This window comes from Rhinopithecus roxellana, chromosome 14, assembly GCF_007565055.1.
Source record: "Rhinopithecus roxellana isolate Shanxi Qingling chromosome 14, ASM756505v1, whole genome shotgun sequence".
Taxonomy (NCBI): Eukaryota; Metazoa; Chordata; class Mammalia; order Primates; family Cercopithecidae; genus Rhinopithecus; species Rhinopithecus roxellana.
This window is the reverse complement of record NC_044562.1, coordinates 35,144,616-35,165,171: the sequence shown is the minus strand read 5'-3', so window position 1 is coordinate 35,165,171 and position 20,556 is coordinate 35,144,616. Positions and strand designations below refer to the sequence as shown.

The window sequence follows — 20,556 nt, the reverse complement described above, 5'->3', positions numbered from 1 at the left end:
AGGTGTCTGATGGGGCTGGAGAATTTGCCCTTCAAAGATATCCCCACTGATACGGATGCAGTTGATCGAGTGCCCACACTTTGAAAACTCCTGTCGTAAAGAGATGCCCTTGTTCATTACACCTAGCATTCCTCCCTGCCAAATTGAATAAAAATCGGTTTCCTCTTGGCCACCTGTCATCTCATCCTTCCATAACTCTTCTAGGCTGGTGCTATTTGGTAGAAATACTATGTGAGCCACACATGTAATTTTTTGTGTCTAGTAGCCACATTTTTTAAAAAAGTAAAAATAAAGAGAAAAGAATAATTTTAAGAACACATTTGGCCAGGCGTGGTAGTTCATGCCTATAATTTCGGCACTTTGGGAGGCTAAGACAGGCCAATTGCTTGAATCCAGGAGTTCATGTTGCCTGAATTAACATGGTGAAATCTTGTCTCTACTAAAAATACAAAAAATAGCCAGATGTAGTGACACATGCCTAGAGTCCCAGCTACTCAGGAGGCTGAAGTGGGAGGATCACCTGAGCCTGGGAGATCAAGGCTGCAGTAAGCCAAGATCATACCACAGCACTTCAGCCTGGGCAACCAAAGTAATACCCTATCTCAAAAAAAACTTTGTGTGTGTGTATATATATAATTTTATATATATAATTTTTCATATATATAATTTAATGTATATATCTAAACTTAATATATCCAAAATATTTTCAACATGTAATTTATATATAAAAAAATTAATGAGCTATTTTACATTGTTTTTGTCTTATGTTCAAAGACGCACTAAGTCTTTGAAATCTGATTTTTTTTAATTTTTAAAGGTCTGGGATACATGTACAGGCAGAATGTGCAGGTTTGTTACAAAGGTAAACATATGCCATAATGATTTGCTGCACCTATCAACCCATCACCTGGGTATTAAGCCCAGCATTCATTAGTTATTTTTTCTGATGCTCTCCCTCCCCCAGTGACACCCCCCAACAGGCCCCAGTGTGTGTTGTTCCCTTCCTTGTGTCCATGTGTTCTCATCGTTCAGCTCCCACTTGTAAGTAAGAACATGTGGTGTTTGATTTTCTGTTCCTGTGTTAGTTTGCTGAGGATAATGGCTTCCAGCTCCATCCATGTCCCTGCAAAAGGCATGATGTCATTCCATTTAATGACTGCATAGTATTCCATGGTGTATACGTACCACATTTTCTTTATCCAGTCTATCATTGATGGGCATTTAGGCTGATTCCCTATCTTTGCTATCCTGAATAGTGCTGCAATGAACATACACATGCATGTATCTTTGTAATATGTTTTATATTCCTTTGGGTATATACCCAGTAATGGGATTGCTGGGCCAAATGGTATTTCTGGTTCTAAATCTTTGAGGAATCAGCACACCGTCTTCCACAGTGGTCAAACTAATTTACATTTCCACCAACAGAAGTAAAAGTGTTCCTATCTCACCAGCATCTTTTTAATAATTGCCTTTTTAATAAATGACTTTTTAATAATTGCCATTCTGACTGGCATGAGACGGTTGGTATCTCATTGTGGTTTTGACTTGCATTTCTTTAACTATCCGTGATGTTGAGCTTTTTTAAAATATGTTTGTTGATCATATGCGTATCATCTTTTGAGAAGCGTCTGTTCACATCCTTTGCCCACTTTTTAATAGGGTTGGTTTTTCTGGTGAATTTAAGTTCCTTGTAGATTCTGGATATTAGACCTTTGTCCAATGAGTAGATTGCAAAAATTTTCTTCCACTCTGTAGGTTGCCTGTTTTCTCTGATGATAGTTTATTTTGCTGTACAGAAACTCTTTAGTTTAATTAGATCCTATTTGTCAATTTTGGCTTTTGTTGCAATTACTTTCGATTATTTTGTCATGAAATCTTTGCCTATGCCTACATCCTGAATGGAATAGCCTAGATTTTCTTCTAGGATTTTTATGGTTTTGGGTTTTACATTTAAGTGTTTAATCCATCTTGAGTTAATTTTTCTATAGGTGTAAGGAAGGGGTCCAGTTTCAATTTTCTGCATATGGCTAGCCAATTCTTTCAGCACCATTTATTAAATAGGGAATCCTTTCCCCATTACTTGTTTTTGTAAGGCTTGTAAAAGATTGGGTGGTTATAAATGTGCAGTGTTATTTCTGAGTTCTCTATTCTGTTCCATTAACATCCCTCCATGTTAAAAATCTCAATAAACTAAGTATTGAAGGAACATACCTTAAAACAATAAAAGCCATTTATGACAAGCCCATAGCCAACATTATACTAAATGGGCAAAAGCTGGAAGCACTCCCCTTAAAAACCAGTACAAGACAAGGATGCCCTCTCCCACCACTCCTATACAACAGACAAGCAAAGAGTCAAATCATGAATGAACTCCCATTAACAATTGCTACAAAGAGAATAAAATACCTAGAAATACAGCTAACAAGGGAAGTGAAATGTCTTCAAGGAGGACTACAAAATACTGCTCAGAGAAATCAGAGAGGATGTGAACAAATGAAGAAACATTCCATGACCATGGATAGGAAGAATCAATATTGTGAAATGTCCATACTACCCAAAGTAATCTATAGATTCAATGCTATGCCCATTAAACAATCATTAACATGCTTCATAGAATTAGAAGAAACTATTTTAAAATTCATATGGAATCGTAACAGAGCTTGTATAGGGAAGGTAATCCTAAACAAAAAGGACAAAGCTGGAGGCATCACACTACTGGACTTCAAACCACACTACAAGGCTACAGTAACCAAAACAGCATGGTACTGGTACAAAAATTGATGTCTATTTTTTATATTCCCAGCACATCTCAGCTTAGGCCACATTTCAAATTCTCCATAGCCACGCATGGTAGTGGCTACTGAATAGGCAGCACAGCACTAGAAATTTATTGTCAAAGAAACGGGGAGTATTGAAGCCTCTGTTTGGCCTGCCCTTTCCTGTGCCTTTCATCGCATTTCCCCTTCTAAGATGTGCCTGGTTGTCAAATACATTATCATTTTAATAATAGATTGTAAGGAAAGAAAGGAAGCACTACAACATTAAATGTATGCTTTGATTTAAAAATGCATGCCAATATCAGAATTTATTTTTGTGCACACAACCAAATATATGTCATGATGCCCTATTTTGGTGCAGTTTTTAACTTGCCTTTTATCCTGCCCCTTTATCCTACACATCTCCCTCATCAGTAGCCCCTTTCCCTAGCAAGACAGTCAGTGTTACCAACATTGTATTCATGCTTCTTTATTTTCCCTCCATCATCATATAATCCTATACAAATATGCACCAAAGTTTGTCTACATTTGTTTTACTAAAATAGGATCCTATTATACCCATTTATCTGTATAATCACTTTCTTATTCAACAATAACTCATGGAAATCCCTGCAAGTCAGCAGGAAGTTGTACTTCATTCTTTGTAATGACTGCAGAAGAGTCCGTGGAGAAGGGTACCATAATTCAATATTTCTGTGACTGGCAGGCGTTCACATTTTATCTCAGTTTTTTTAGCACTGAGGAAAAAAAACCTGCAAAACCACTCTACATAAATAGATGGAAAGACAGATATTTAGATAAATATCTTTGCCTACTCTTTTATTTAGCTTGCAACCTCTTTGTTTTGTTTTTATTATACTTTAAGTTCTAGGGTACATGTGCACAATGTGCAGGTTTGTTACATATGTATACATGTGCCATGTTGGTGTGCTGCACCCATTAACTCGCCATTTACATTAGGTATGTCTCCTAATGCTATCCCTCCCTCCTCGCCCCTCCCACAGTAGGCCCCGATGTGTGATGTTCCCCTTCCTGTGTCCAAGTGATCTCATTGTTCAATTCCCACCTATGAGTGAGAACATGCGGTGTTTGGTTTTCTGTTCTTGCGATATTGTTATCCCTTAACTTAGACTTTCTCCCATCATATCTGGGCCCTTTATTTTCAACCAATGACAGCACTTCCATTAGCAATCACAGCAAACCATTTTCATTTTCCTAATGACTCCCTCCTCAGTCAACAACTGAAACAGACCAATGTACCTCCCCTGACCCTACCTAATGATGTGCTATCTATTCAGACGTGTTCATTCGTCCTGCTTCTTGTACACAGCCTGAAGAAAATCCACATAGAAAAGATTTCACTGCTATGTGCCCTCTCACTTTGCAAAAGCTATTGGTGACATGAAGAAGATTCATTTCTTCACTGACGTCTTAAAAAAAATGTTTAATAAACATTAGAAATCAAAGGACCTGGATTCCATAAAGTAGTACAGACTGTAACTCAGGTAGTAACAATAAGTAGAATCATAATAGCAACAACTTAACATTTTTTGTGCCTTGCTATGTGACAGGAACTGTTCTAAGTGCTTTACATATGTGAATTCATTTGTTCCTTCAAAAAGGAAGGAAACTGTAAAGTAGGTTCTCTTATCACTTTATTATTATTCCCACTTTTTGGCTGCTGACATTGGGTTCATGCAGCCAGTAAATGGTAGGAGCAGAACTGAAACGTGGACAGCCTGGCTCCAGGGTCCTAATTGTATCTCTTTACTCCTATCTCTTTGAACCACAGTGTTCCCAGCTGTAAAATGGGTGTTACAGTAATGACACAACCTACTTTTAGGATTGCCAAGAAGAAATAGGACAATGATTTGAAAATCATTAAAAGATCTAACAAGGTGGGATTAGTCTTGTTTCGGCTTGGAAAGTTTGGCTGAGAGATTATTCCATCATTCAAAACAAAAACTAAGCAGATTAAATGTTGTAGACCACAGCAAATCAAACCATTTTTTGACCACAAACATCCTCCTGAAGGTGAGACTAGACAGCTACAGCTGGCAAACGTAGGACCCAAACTATGCCAGGTTCTCAGAGGCTGCGAATTTTCCTGAAATTAGAAGAAGAGCAGCCAACCTTTACTTCTATTGTGTAGCTTGACCGCGTCCTTCCTCTTCTCTTCACTCCAGCCCTTGCATTTTACTTAATTGGAACACCAGGCTATAAATCTTATATACTTAAGGGCCAGAAAACTCTCTGGAGCTCTCAGACTGAAATTTGTGTGGGAGTTCAGCAATATTGAATTTTCAAATAAAATGATTAACAGGCACCTTTAAGGCAGCCTTAGAGAAAACAGTATTTCCTGAATCTTGCCACCTTAATCTAAGGAAGCTTTTTGTTTTAGGTCTAATAAAAAGGGTTTGGAAGTAACATAGGGATGAGTGACTAAAAGCAGGTAGAGGCCCTCTATTCTTTGCTCTGGAAGCTCCCTCCAGCAACTGCAATCTCATCACTCTTCTCTACCCAGGCACCAAAAGGGCATCGGAGCATTATACTAGAAGTTTAAGGCACTTAGTACAATTTTAACTGCAATCAGCTCTAATGACTGGTTTTTAGAAACATTTTTTTCTAATATTTTAATAGTTGAAGATGGATACACCTGATCAGATATCCTATTTGATTTGTCAGAGCACAATAGCATCTATCAGACTGCACAAAGCAGAGAAGAATTAAATTAGTGAAGAGAAAGGGCATAATCCAACTCAATTTAACCACAGACTAAAGCCTGCAATCCTACTATTTGCTGAAACAATGATTTAGATGCTCTGCCAAATAAATATAGGATGTTTATGGCTTTACACAATAGGAACCTGCCTCATTTATGCAGCAGAAAGATCATTTACAACCAATTTCTAGAAGACACTATGTGTCAATAATAAATTTTCAAATCAAGGCCAAAAATTGCTATACTCAAAAAGGAGAATTAGGCAATATGAAGCTGTTTCCAAGGAGAATTTTCAGAGACACCATACTAACTTAAAATCATAAAAGATCAAGAAAGTGGTCCTGACCAGCCTGGCTTTCCTAGTCTCTGGGAAGCAGGAGTCTCAGTTTTAAAAAGGATCTGGATCGACAAACAACAGAGCAGGGTATCTAGTACTGAAAGATCAGATCTCTGTAACAACCTGGCTGCCTTCCGAGATAATCACTAGAACCACATTGCCTTCCTGGCCATATGTGCTTCACAGGAGAAAATCCTGCTTTGCAGTTTTGAGAAGAGGTTGAATAGAGCTACTCGAGACGCTTTTTCTCTGCCCCACATGGGAATTTTGTAGCCGGACTTTCCCTTCCTGTCATCCATTCACCCCTTTATACACACACACACACACACACACACACACACACACACACACACACACAGAGAGAGAGAGAGAGAGAGAGAGAGAGAGAGAGAGATAGAATTAAAACATCGTAGCCTTTTACCTCTACTACAGCAGCAGCATCCCAGGTGCTATCAAAACTTGGAGGAAATGAAAAGTAGTTCTAACTCACAAAAAGATGGACTTCTGGGATGGAGCACAGAAAAAAAAATGGTGCTGTATCCCACCCCAGGCACTTACTAACTGTGTGACTTTGAGAAAGTCACTTGACATTTCTCTGTTTTATTGTCCCACCTGTAAAACAGAAAAAATAATACTCTGAGGAGAAAATAAGGCCATGTATAAAAAGCTCTTGAAAAGATTCTTCAAAATGTTACCCAAATTGCATGTTATCAGTTAGGTCTGGATTTTGTATGAGCTTCCTACAAGAGAAAACTGGGGAGTCAGGAATAGGAAAATATATGGTTAAGAAGTAAATATCAGCATATAAAGAAATTCTCTCAAGTACTCAACCTGGGAAACAGAATGTGAGGGCTGAAATTTAAGCCCTCTTATTGTTTAGTTCTCTGCCCTTTAACAAGTCCCTTAATTTCTCTGAGCTTTACTTTCCTCACCTGTGAAATGAGATCATGATAACCACTTTTTAGCAATATAGTGAATATGTTCTATAAATATTAGTTTCCCACTCTGGATCCAGGACCTTGACTATGTGTCATTTTTATCTCCTCTGTGACTTGAAATGGTCCTGTTTGTTTTTGTGCATTTTGCCTGATTTACCCCCCATTTAAATGTCAACTCCCTGAAGGCAAAAACTCTTATTCATTGCTGCATCATGGCTGCTTCTAGAAGTCTTGTTTGGAATTAATGTTTATATTATTATATATTAGTCTGTTCTCACACTGCTAATAAAGACACACCTGAGACTGGGTAATATATAAAGGAAAGAGGTTTAATGGATTCACAGTTCCACATGGCTGGGGAGGCCTCACAATGATGGCAGAAGGTGAAAGACAAGCAAAGTCACGTTTTACATGGCAGCAGGCAAGAGAGCTTGGGTAGGGGAACTCCCTTTTACAAAACCATGAGATCCCATGAGATTTATTTGCTATTACAAGAACAGCACAGGAGAGACCCATTCCCATGATTTGATTACTTCCCATGGGGTCCCTTTCACAACAGGTGATTATGTTGCCGCCAGGCTTGGCTGTCTTGGCTATTCTGAATATTCTCTGGCTACAACTTCCTTTAATAAGTGTATTTTCTGCTTAAATTATCTAGGGTTGGTTTTGTTGGTTAATAGATAGGATCCTCCTCTTCTCCCAACAACCTGGTATCTTAATCCTATTGCATGTGACCCTGGTCTCCAAGGGACCCCAACTGTGTTGTCCTCCTAGAAATTACCTCCATCCTCCAGCCCTTTTCTTCTCCCTCCCCCAGGATCAAATTGCACATTTTCTAGGGGCTTTTCCCTTAGGACTTTACTCTTTATAAAGGATAATCTCATAAACTAATTCAAGCCAGTGTGCTAATTGCTGACACTAATTTGATATTACTCCAGCATTTCAGCAGATACTCCCAATGCCTCAAAGCAAAGGAGAAAGGAATGTATTTTCGTTACCATCATACATTTCCAGGGCCTGTGAGGGCTCTAGTCTTTGTCTGCAATCTTAAGAGCCCTGCATCCATCAAGGCAGCTCCCGTCTATTTCATCCATGAGTGCTCTGTGGACCAATCATATACCAACCATGGTGCAGTTAATGAAATCAATGTCTCTATTTCATGGTAACACTCACACACACACACCCGTACGTAAAATCCTTCAGCAACTTCCCAATGCTTTATCATGGCCAACAAGGCCCCCAGTCTAGTGGATATGTCCAAAAGTATTTAACAATTGGCTAGAGGGAAAAATCCTAGTTTTAGCATTTTCTGATTTGGGTGACATAAAAACACCCACTATGGCCAGTTTCAAGCTATCAAAAAAGTGTCAATGACATTATAAGATTCCTGAAGAGTTAACTGTTTGCTCTTGCAAGCCAATATGAGACACCAGCTCCAGTACAAAACTGTCCCAACTTGTTTTCCTGGCCACTTCACTGAAATCATCATGCTATGCTATACTCATCACTTCAACCCCATTAGCCTTCTATAGCCACTCAATGGCTCCTCCTCTGCACTCCCACACACAGTCAGCCTTTCTGTAGTCTAAGTCAGGTTCTCGGCTACAACCTTCCACAGTTGTGTGATCCTCTCCTTTAGAGTACTTATTTCAGGCTATATGTTTACTCCTCTTAATGCAATCATGTGATGTTTAATGCTTAACATCATAAGTAAACACAGACTGGAAGAGGTGTAACCAGAGTAGCTATCAACTTCCTTTTCCATCGAGTTTTTATGCACCTTTTTATGGGGAAATTTCAGGGCTTACCAGGAAAAAGAAAACTGCTCAGCTCTTAATACCACAAATACGACAGAGACCCTTCAATTTTCTGCTGGTTTTGTAGAATCCTGGATGATTGAAACTGGAAAAGATCACTTCAAATGCTTGTTCTCTGATCACTAGATACACTGGAAGATGCTTTATGGTCTATCTTGAGGAGGTTGAGGTGAGAAGATGGAATAAAAAGGGACTGAAAGGATAGAGCCCTGGATTCTCCACAGCCAAATCACCAGAACAACTCTGCTGTTATATATTCCTCATATTGTTCTTCCTTGTAAGATTTATTTTGAATGATTCCTACCATGGAAAAATGTTTACCAACCAGTTTTCATTTTATAGATGTGCAAAATATGTGCTCAGAGAAGAACAGAATATGGAAAATTATTATTATTTGAGATAGGGTCTCACTTTGTCACCTGAACTGGAATGCCGCAGTACGATCTTAATTCACTGTAGCCTCAACTTCCTGGGCTCAAGATCCTTCTGCCTCAACCTCCCAAGTAGCTGGGACTACCAAGGGTGCACCACTATGCCCAGCTAATTTTTTGTATTTTTCATAGAGATGGGGTTTTGCCATGTTGCCCAGGCTAGTCTCCCAAACTCCAGCCAAGCAATCTACCCAACTTGACCTCCCTAAATGCTGGGATTACAGATGTGAGCCACCATGCCCGGCAGGGAAAATTACTTATGTGTCTCGTTTAAAAAAAAAAAAAAAAAAGGGGGGGGGGGTTTCATGTGTGATTATTCCTACCTTTTCCTCTTTGCTCCTAGCTCCAACTCCCAGTAAAAAATTCCATTTCCAATTTTATCACGTTTTCAAAAACATGAATCCTGAGACTAGACCACATAGACTCCCATTTTTGTAGGGGTTAGAGAGCACTTGAGCTGATAAATCATAGAACCTCCACTTGAGCCAGGTCTCCTGAGTTATGGGCTACTTTCATTCCACTTTTTGGTTGGTCTACATCCCGTAGCAGTGAGAACTTCACAGCTGCCAAAAGGAAAGTCTAACTGCCCAAGCATCTTCTCCATGAGAAATTTCCTTTAGTTTTAAAATAAATTGTTTCCTGAAGACTATACAAAATACACAATATAAAACCAGTAAATCTGATACAGACCTGTAGAAAAACCAGTCTCACTTATTTCTAGCCATATCAAATTTCTTGTCTCAGTATCCAAACACAAAAACCAACTAGACTTCTAAATTCTGATCAGAAGCTCAGGATCTGGGCAAAGAAATACAGTAATGCACTCCTAGCTACCTGCCTCTTTTCCTGGGCAATTAGAAGCATCTTGAGGTTCAGAGAGATTTGAACTCATATCCCACTGATGCCACTCCCTGGACATGTAATTTCAGGAAGATTTATCTGTGAGGTTGAGTGTCCTGAAGGTAAGAACATGCACCTTTCTATGTGGTTTGTTGTAATAATTAAATGAGACAAATTTCTGGCCTGAAGTAAATGTTCAAGAAATTATCACCATGTGTTTTCATTCATTACCAAATACTCCTATACATTTAATACTAACCCTAGGCTTGACATATAAAGCCTGATTCATAAGTTCAGAAATTAAGTTCACTTCCAATATATATGTACTTTATATTATTTCATTCAGTTAAACAAATTTATACTTTCCTAATATTTGTCAGACACAGTAGTAGACCCGGACCATAAGAAATAACAAACCTTCAGTTCCTGTCTTCAAGGATCTAACTACTTAAACCATATCTGACAGATAATACCTATATTTTCTCTCATTCATTCTCTCTTTCATTCATATTCTCTCTTTCATTCATATTCATTCTCTCTCTCTCTCTCTCTCTCTCTCTCTCTCTCTCCCTCCCTCCCTCCCTCCCTCCAGGGGCTCCCTCTATTGCCCAGGCTGGAGTGCACTGGCAAAACCGCAGGTCACTGCAGCCTCGACCTCCTGGGCTCAAGCAATCCTCCCCAGTCAGCCTCCCCAGTATTTGGGACAACAGGTGCACATCACCACTCCTGGCTTTCTGTTTTTGGTAGAGACAAGGTCTCACTATGTTGCCCAGGCTGGTCTCAAACTCCTGGGCTCAAGCGATCCTCCTGCCTCAGCCTCCTAAAGTGCTGGGATTACAAGTGTAAGCCACCACAGCTGGCCTACCTCCTATATTCTTAAAGATCACTAAAAGAGAAGACCACACCACATTGTTGGCAACTACTACATTCTGTTCTCAGTCCTCTGAAGAATTTACATGATGTGTAAGTGTGTTCAATTCATTGAGAATCAATATGTCTCCATTTCCTCCTATTCTAGGCTCCAGAAGGAGGAGAGAACAGTTGGTCACCATTTTTTACATAAAAAGCCTTCATTCTTTGAGAGTTATTGAGTTATTCCTCCATCTTCTCTTTCTAGATTAAATAATTCCAATCCCCTTAACCTTTTCTCAGAGGTCCCATTTGCCTGCCTTCACTTTAATCATTTTCATTGTTCCCCTCTGGAGTCTCTCCAAATCCTCTGCATTAAAATATGTTGCTTTGCCATTGAATTCACTCTAAGAAACGTATTCCCTTACATCTACCGAGACAAAAAGAAAGCAGTCCCCAAATACAAGGTAGACAATAGATAGAAGGATAGAGTTGCTATGTAAAGAACTCATGGTGGGCTCTCATATGCTCAAAGCAAATTTGCATTTACTGTCACCACTATTAAGGAAGAAGGGCTAAAACCAGAACCATTTTTAAATAATGCCAACCATTCTGCTTGACAATTATCTAAATTACTTTTAAGCAGATAAGACTATTAACAGCAAACTTGAGACTTCTGTAGTTACACCTAAGGTTCTCAGAAGGGTACTAATAAAAAATCACTGTACTACTAGAGCTAATGAGATCAAACAGGAATTTTTGATTCTGTAAAATACCTCTGGCTATCAGGTAGAGGTGAGAGCTTACCATATAATTTACAGAAGTGTCTTTGGTTAGGCCTGGCACGTGCAAAGGATCTTTCTTTGCAGTCTGTCAATCAATATACAGTCATTAGTATTTCTTGAGCTGAGAGTGCAGCAAATTCTAAACGACTCTGAAGAAATGATGTATAGAGGTTAGTCAAATGCACACTAACCATAGTTCGATACCAGCATATGCAGAAAGGGGTGGATATGAAAACCAGAGCTCTAGTCAAATATCCCTTCAGGATATGCATAGAGATTTGTAAGAACTCTCTTTTCACAAAGATCCCTCCCTGCCTGTCTCTCTTATTGTGCCACTGATATTATCCAGCCTCCTGTGAGCCAGTAGCATATCTCTACACATACACATACACACACATGCTCACACAGTTAAGATTCTTCTGACTGTCAAATATCCAAATCTTCTCAAGAAGTTGGGAAAACTCTTACTGGATAATATCTTGCCTGGTTCAGGGACTTCTTTTAAAACCACTATTTAGAATTTTTTTTTTCCCACCAGGAAAAGTTAAAAGTAGACAATTGGGGTAAATAGACTTGGTTACAAGGGGACAGGTGGTAAGAGGAACCACTGCCTCCTCCAGTTTGATGCCAGGCAAACAGGTGGAAGTTCATTCTAGTATGATTTCTAAAGCTAGGTTAGCCCTGGCAAGACCCTGTTTGACCTACAACTGGTTGGGCTGAGAGAGGTCTGTCAACAAGGGCCCTAGGAGAATGAGCTACATTCTGGAAAAACCTCTCTGCCAAGTTCTCTGAAGACTCCCTCAGTTCTGGGTCCAGAACAAATTCATGGTTTGGTGTTGAATTTTCTCAGGGAGCTGTAGACCCAAAGGCAGTCCAATCTATCAAACAATGACTTAAATCCCAAGACCTATGGAATATTGTAGCCCTTAAATAATCAGCAGTAAGGATGGCCAGTGGCTTAGAATCATAGAATCAGAACAAGGCTGGGCATGGGGGCTCACGCCAGTAATTCCAGCACTTTGGGAGGCCAAGGCAGGTGGATCACCTGAGGTCAGGAATTCAAGACCAGTCTGCCCAACATGGTGAAACCTTGCCTCTACTAAAAATATAAAAAATTAGCCAGGTGTGGTGGCACATGCCTGTAGTCCCAGCTACTTGGGAGGCTGAGGCAGGAGAATCGCTTGAGTCCTGGAGGCGGAGGTTGCAGTGAGCTGACATTGTGCCACTGCACTCCAGCCTAGGTGACAGAGTGAGACTCCGTCTCAAAAAACAACAACAAAAAATGAACAAGAAGCACCCTCCTGGGCGAAGGCTGACTGCTTGCTAGCTACTTGTCAGAGCTGACCCTTATTCCCTCCTGCTCTGCGTGGCTCTTTATGCTTGAGCACATGCCAAGCGTTTGTGTTACAGAGTGAAGAAAGGCATAGGCACTCCACCACGGGTAAGTGTATGCACTGTTGAGGTCTGGGAGCTCTGAAACAATGGGCAATTAAAACCATAACATATTGAATAGCTTTGTGTTGAAAAGTATATGTTGTATAATTAATTATAATTTTATAAAAGCAAGACTCCAAATATGAAGTGGAACTACACATAGCCCCAAATTTCATTTATTTGATGTTAAAGACAGTCTTGCTTATCAAGGGGGTAAGAAGGTGAAAGTAGGGCACTTATGTTGATATGCATTGCCTTATTACTTTGTAGTGGTTATGGTGGGTGGCCAGTAATGCTGGGTTAATAAATCACTGGTAGACATAACTCAATGTTCTCTCTCTTTACCCAAATGTGTACTTCAGAGACCTAATACCAAATTGCGTCAAAGAAAGAACAATTCGTACCACCCTACTATAATCCACTGCACTTTGGGAAGCAATTTTTATTCCATTTGAATTTGGGAACTATAGTAATAACTAACACTGAACACTGGTATTCCTGCATTGGAAAGGTCAAAAAATGCAAGAAAATAAGGGGAAAGTAAGAGAAAGGAGGGAAAGACAGACAAGAATTTTTTAAAACCTGAAATGGGTGAATTTTTAAAACATTCATCTATAATGAGCAGGGGACATTTTCAATAAGGCTTTTGAATGTCAAAAAGTAAAATAAAATTCCTGCTGACTTTCAAAAGCCCACTATTTTGGGTCATTCTTTAAAAAAAAAAAAAAGAGAGAGAGAGAGAGAGATAGCCAGCAGATTAAAGGAAGTCCATTTATAAAAATCAAATGAAACTCTAACAAAGCTTGTTCAGGACATGAATAAATCATCTGGTCATGAATTATTCATTGTTATCAAGAAACAAGCTGGGGATTCCAGGAACTGTGCTGGGGAGGCACTGAAACTGGGGAACGGGCGAGTTTATTGTCTCAAACCCACCACAGGAAGGGAGAGGACAGGCCACGGGTGCCACCGTCTGAGGCAGACCGTGTCAGCACTCCCTCATGTTTCAGAGCATACATTGGCAGCCTTTACATCCCAGGGACAAAACAAATAGAGTTTGACCCACAGAACCTAAATTTAGAAAACAGCATGTACTCAGGAAGCAGACAATACAATTTTTTTTGAAGATTGTCTCTTTTTATTTAAGTTCATGATATAAATGGGAAATATGAGCTGTGTGCAAAAGGTAGCAGAATTTCAAGGAGATGGCTAGAAAATTCCTTGATAAGTCAGTAGTCTGACCTACTCATTCATGGCTTTGGGGCTTGGATTTGGATGGTGGGGAGAAAGGGAGCCTTGCAGATTTAATCAACTAATCAATGTATCTGTGTGTTCCAGGTCCAAACTGCTTTGCAGGAACTACAATAATTCCAGCTGGCATTGAAGTGAAAGTGGACGAATGTAACATCTGTCACTGTCACAACGGGGACTGGTGGAAGCCTGCTCAGTGTTCAAAACGTGAATGCCAAGGCAAGCAGACTGTGTAGGACAAACTTCCAACCAATGACAAGTTCTTAGGAAAGAATGCTATGGCTTCAACACTGCACATGTTTAACACAAAACAAAACAAACTCCTGCCAGCTACAACAGGGTCACCAGCAAAACCTTCTAGGGTTGACAAAAGTGAATATTTTACTAAGAGGAAATTTCTCTCTTTCTCTCTTGCTATATAAAATATATATAGTATATAGCTATCTAAATCGCTTTTGTATCTACCAATGCTTGATGGTGACTTGACGAACGGATTTCTGGAACAAAAAGAAAGAAATAGCCTTGCACAGGCTCCTTCCCTGGTGATGCCTCTGACCTACCAGCTCACTGTCCCCTGGTTTACTTCATTTTTACTCTTCTGTACATCATACATGGCATTGTTCTCCTGTAGTATTTTTTTCTTTTCACTTGTAGAGTCTAAGGGGCTAGATTTGACTGCACGGTAAAGTTTTGAGTTGTGTCAAAAACGGTTTGGTGAAGGAATGTCAGGGGAAAGATCTTTCCCGAGCTGGGAGACACAAAAGCATCCAGTCAATTGCTCCCCTAGGGTGAATCATGCCCTGTAGACTAAGGAAAGGGGGGTGGGCACATAGACGGACCTATTGCTGGACAGGGTTGGGAACAAGTACTTTGTCCATTACGTGGGGGCTCACAATTCTTACAAACCACACATTTCACATGGAAAACCTTGAAACTGCCAATCAAAATCTATTATGTAAAGAACACCATGAGCTTAACTAAAGAATCCAAAGAGAGACAGATCTTTAAAATTGTAGCATTAATCATCAGACTTTTTCATGATGTGAAATTTGAGTTTGGTTTGTAACTAAACACACTCTAAACTCACTCTGTCATCGGGCAATATAAATACCAGAACCAGGGTGAGAAACCCCACTGTGAATCCAAATCCTTCTGAACATCTCTGGCTTTTGAGTTCAGATTTGGCTAAAAGTCAGTAGTACACACTGGCAGTTTTTGTAGTTCAGGACTGTATTTGCCATGTTGTAGTAACAACCACTCAGCCCTACGTCTGAAACACAGATTCAGGACACTCTTTCCACCTCAAGTGCTGATTAAAATTAAAGATTAGGGTAGAGTGAGTCTTGCACAATACAATTCCATTTGTTGAACATTTTTTAAAATGTATATATTAGATACTGAAAAATTAAAATGAACCTTTGAAGAGTCTCCAGGTTGCCCTGGTAATGCTGCTAGTATAGTAACAGAAAAAATACACAGGGTATCTGATGCCACCTCAATTCAAGTGCAAAATTAACAATTCTGAAACCACATGGCATAGTTAGTCGCTTATTCCATGCTCCTGTCCTAAAATCCCTGGCACAGATCTGATAGGGTCCTTGAAGAGACTTTAAGGTTGTCTTTATTATCAATGTTCTTTCTTTTTCTGCTCCCCCAACCTGGGCTTTGCCATAGCTCCTGTGGAGTGCCATATTCTAGAGCAAGGCGTCTCAATCTTAGTAGGATTGACATTTGGGGCCAGATCATTATCTGTTGGTGGGGGCTGTCCTATGTGTTTTTAGGATGTTTAGCAGCATCTCTGGCTTCTATCCACTAGGTGCCAGTAGCAACATCCCAGCGGCGGGTGACAACCAATTGTCTCCAGACATTGCCTAATGTCCTTAAGGAGTGGGAGTGAGGGGCATAATTTCACCTGGTTGAGAACCAGTGGCCTAGAATAATCAGTATATAGTGGTTTCTGCCAGGGAACACACTAGGCAAGCTCTAGCAGCACGTGTGGCTTTTGTGAGCTTCTGATCCCTTTGGAACATATACAGTCAGCATTCCCAAGGGCTCAGTCTTCTCCATAGAGAGTGAGGCTTCTAATGCTATAGGCCCACCCTCAGGAAACATACTTTTTCAGTCTTGTCAACTGGTTTTTCATTTAAAATTGTCAGCCTCCCCTCCGTGGAAGCATCTCCTGTCATCAAGAAAGAGTTGTCATTTCCAAAATTAATGTGCCGACGAGTTGGACCTGATATTTTTACGCACACTGTGCTTGTGTTATGATACAAATAGCCATGCCGGCACCATCCTGAGGAAGAACATCAAGCCACCTTCCCTTAGAACACCAATTTGCAGCAAGGTTGGTGCCTTTCAGTTGCCACCATGGATACATCATATAGACAGTCATGAATCATTCATGAGCAATGCTGCATGATTTATGTCTGCACTCAAAAGTAAAGGCATTCCACACTTCAGCTTGTGTCTAGACAGAGATGTATTATAGAGCTTTCTTTGCCCTGAGGTTGCCTGTAGCCAACTTCAAAAATCCACACTCTTGGAAAGAAATAATAATAATAAATGACAGGAATAAGGTTTGAAACTCAGAAAATATCATTAATAGAGCCATGCAGCATAGTACCTTATCTATTATTAAGGAGTTACTATGTCCTTTTTTAGAAAACAGAAAGAGTGCAACTGGGAAGTTGAAGTGCAGAAATTTTGCATCTAAGTATTGGCACAGTGAGAGTCACAGCAAGAATTTACTAGAATGGAATGGGCCATCCATTAAGGATCTCTCTTCAGAGAGTTTGCAGAAAGCAGGCTGTTCTGTGGTCTCTGATAACCAGCTAGAGAGAGAGATTTTTATTGTCGGTTTTGTTGTTGTTGGATTTTCTTTTTCTCAAAGTTTCACTACAAGCTGTTTCCTTTAAGATTTTGTAGCACTGACATTTTTCCCCCTTTAGGGAGAGATGAACCTATACTGTGACAATTTCTCATAAACTGATAAACATTTACAACTTCCTTCTACCCAGGTCATTGAGAAAGTCTTTCCAGACTCTGAACAAGAGAGCTCTGGTCTCATCTGTTGTTTGTTTCTTGTGAAGTCTTTGTTTGCAGCCACACTGTCACCTCTGTACTCCTATTTCTCCTCCACCTTTGGTTCTCGGCTTTAATGATAGCTATGTTAAAATAAGGGATCAACATCTTGTTTGTCAGCTGATGCCTATTAAAAACGATTCAGTTTCTAAAATCTTTGAAAAATGGTGTGCCTGAAAACTAGTGAGAAAAAAAAAAAAAAACCTGAACACTAAACTGTAAAAAGGGGATTCTAGCAACAATATTTCATGTGTAAAAGAATATATTATTAAAAAAATTATTTTGTTAAATATAAAGTGTGTTAACCAGCAAACATTGTTTGTGGTATATTTTCCTTCCCACATTTCTCCCTTCTCCCTACCCTCATTATTTAATGACTACTTCTTGGTTACTTCTATCATCTAGAAAGTACATGTGTCATTAGAGCTGTATTCAATTAGAATGAAGCATTAGCTTTTGCATTTGCCTGCACACATTTTCATTTTTCATAATGCAAGGCATTGCTGACTTGGGGATCCGAGAGGAGGCTCAAATAAGCCAGCAGTGAGAGGGTAAGCGATAGTAAAATTCTTTTCCTGACCCCAGATCCATATACTATGCTAATGATAATCTATAATTATTGAGTGCTGGCTCTGAGCCAGGCCCAATGCTAAGCTCTGGGCCCACAGGATTGTATTCAATCCATACAGCACACCTATGAGAGAGGAACTCTTGTCATCTCTGCTTTGTTCTTGAGGAAACCAGAATATAAAACGGCTAAATGCTTTGCCCAAAGTCACAGGCCAGTAAGTAGCAAAGCAGGAAATTTTATTCTAAAAGTTTTCAAACATATATAAAAATAAAGAAAATAATATAAAGAACCTCCATTTACCCAATGCCCAGATTCAACTGTGATCAAGATTTTGTGAATATTTTTAACAATCCAACAAATGTTTATTAAATAACCAATGCTACTACCTACAGTTCATTTAACACTTATATGCCAGAGACTATGACTTGAAATTTACTCATATCATCACACTTAATTCTCATGCAACCCCTTTAAAGAGGTAATGTTATTCCTAAATTACAAATCAAGAATCTAATAAGTTTGCATATAAAAGTGAGATCATGCAGTATTTTTCATTCTGGTGTGACTTATTTCACTTAACATAATGCCCTCCATATAATACTTCATTTTTTCTTTATCCCCCTTAAGTCTTTTTTTTTTTTTTTTTTTTTTTTTTTTTTTTTTTTTTTTTTTTTGAGACAGGGTCTCACTCAGTCACACAGGCTGGAGTACAGCAGTGCAATTACAGCTCACTGCAGCCTTGACCTCCCTGGCTCAGATAACCCTCCCACTTCAGCCTCTCAAGTAGCTAGGACTACAGACGTATCAGGCCTGGTTAATTTTTTTGTAGAGATAGGGTTTTGCATGTTGCCCAGGCTGATCTCAAGGGCTCAATAAATCTGCTTGCTGTGGCCTCCCAATGTGCCGGGATTACAAGTGTGAGCTACTGTGCCCAACCCTTCTTTTTTTAAGCAAATATCAAGCATCATATGATCTTATCCCTACAAGTTGCAGTAATCATCTAAGAAGAGTGACATTTTCTTACAAGACCATACTGTTACACATTATTTTATTAAACCTAACAAAATTAATTCTTAGTATCACTTAATATTTAATCTCTATTAAAACTTCTTAGGTTTTCTAAAATATGAGAAAGAGATGTTTGCATGATTCAAACAGTCCATAACTTTGGATGTGGTTGTTTTGCCTCCTAAGTTCAGCTATGAATTCTGACAGTCCTTAGTTTATTGTTCTTCGAGGGTGTGTGTTTCTTAAAGCTCCATGTTAAACTTCTTTCTGGACTGAGCAGGGAAACAGCAGGGCAAGAGGCTTTCTACCATTGACCTCCAAGGGTCAAAGAGCCCTGGAGCAAGAATTGTTGCTGATGACCAGAACACAGAAGACAGTGGCTTTGATATGTATGTAAGTTTCCTTAGGGACTAAGAGTAAATTGTTATTTTTCTTCTCCTTGAGACAAACAAATTGCTTAATGCAGAGCAAAACTGAGCAACATTTTATGAATTGCCATCATCTTCTGCATTGTTGGAGGAAGGAAAACAAGGGCAACCACTAAGAAAACATCAGCATGGCATCCCCACACACAAGAATACACACCCCAGCTCCACTACCATTTTCTTAAAACAAGATTAGACTTTCTTTCATGTCAAACTAGAGAGAAATTCTCTACTCTGTATGTCCATTGTACAGGACTGCTTACAGTTCAATTCAGATTCAAGTCTCATGGAGAGGATACCTCAAAGTCTAGAGGAGAAAGCTATGAACTGAGACAGAGTCCTGGGTTTGTTACTTTAGGTTTTATGTTGGGAATATTACTCTTTTAAAGAAATGTATTTTTATGATTTTGAAAGACAAAATGCTATCTCTGAGCCAGCAATCTCACCTATACCTTATCAAATACATAAGGGATTTATACCTTAAATTGGGGTGACACCATTATCAGTGAGCCTCAAACTGTACTGTCTAGTATGAATACTTGATTCTCCCTAGTCAACCTTGTACACCCAGAAGGCACATTGTTCTTTTGATGAAACAAAACAGCTAGTACCATACTATCTTTCATAAGAGTTAAATAGATTGAGTTGAATGAATTTCTTTCACTTAATTTTAGAAACTCAAAATTTGCTTTACATTCCAAGTATTTTCAGTTGTGGTAATGACATGATGGCTTTCTTTCTTAATTCTTTAAAATCTTGAACTCCTGTTCTTTGAAGCCCAAACTCCAATTTCAATAATCCCAGTACTCACATTACAACCTGGTTTTTGAGTAGGGATACTTTCAAAAAACTACATTTCTAGAATTAAGTTTTAGTTTTAAAACCTCCTAAATAATTATGTGAGGTAGGCAGGGTTGGAGAAGAATTTGGATATCAAGTTCAGAGACCATTTATTGAGCCCCTTCTGAGTGTCAGACACTGTACTGGTTACTTCACACAAGACAGTAATTTGCATTCATTAGTCAACCATCCTCACAACCACCGTGAAATTATGAACTGGTAATCCCATTTTGCAGACTTCAACACTGAAGTTCACAGAGGTTTTTTGGTTTTCTCAGGCTTCCATGATTAGAAAAAGGCAGAACCAGCTTTTATATCAGAGGGTTGTAAGTATTAAACAGAATACTACCCATAAAGTAGCTTAGAATAGGGCCTAGCACAAGAAGCTATCATTAAGATTTATATTATCAGAAAGGAGACCTCACGGATAAGGTGATACTGGATTTG

The 20,556-nt window shown here is 39.2% G+C and overlaps 1 protein-coding gene across 3 annotated transcripts in view; it reads left to right on the top strand.

Moving 5' to 3' along the window:
- VWC2L (von Willebrand factor C domain containing 2 like) overlaps positions 1–17,578 on the top strand; it is a 169,473-nt gene extending 151,895 nt beyond the window's left edge. For all 3 annotated transcript variants that reach the window (XR_004053231.1, XM_030916777.1, XM_010372154.2), the window contains one exon: positions 14,272–17,578. Coding sequence is in view for 2 of the 3 variants with exons in the window: in XM_010372154.2 (XP_010370456.1) it covers positions 14,272–14,420 (149 nt within the window). In the remaining variant the exon portion in view is untranslated. The remainder of the gene's footprint in view (positions 1–14,271) is intronic.
- Positions 17,579–20,556: the final 2,978 nt, after the last annotated feature.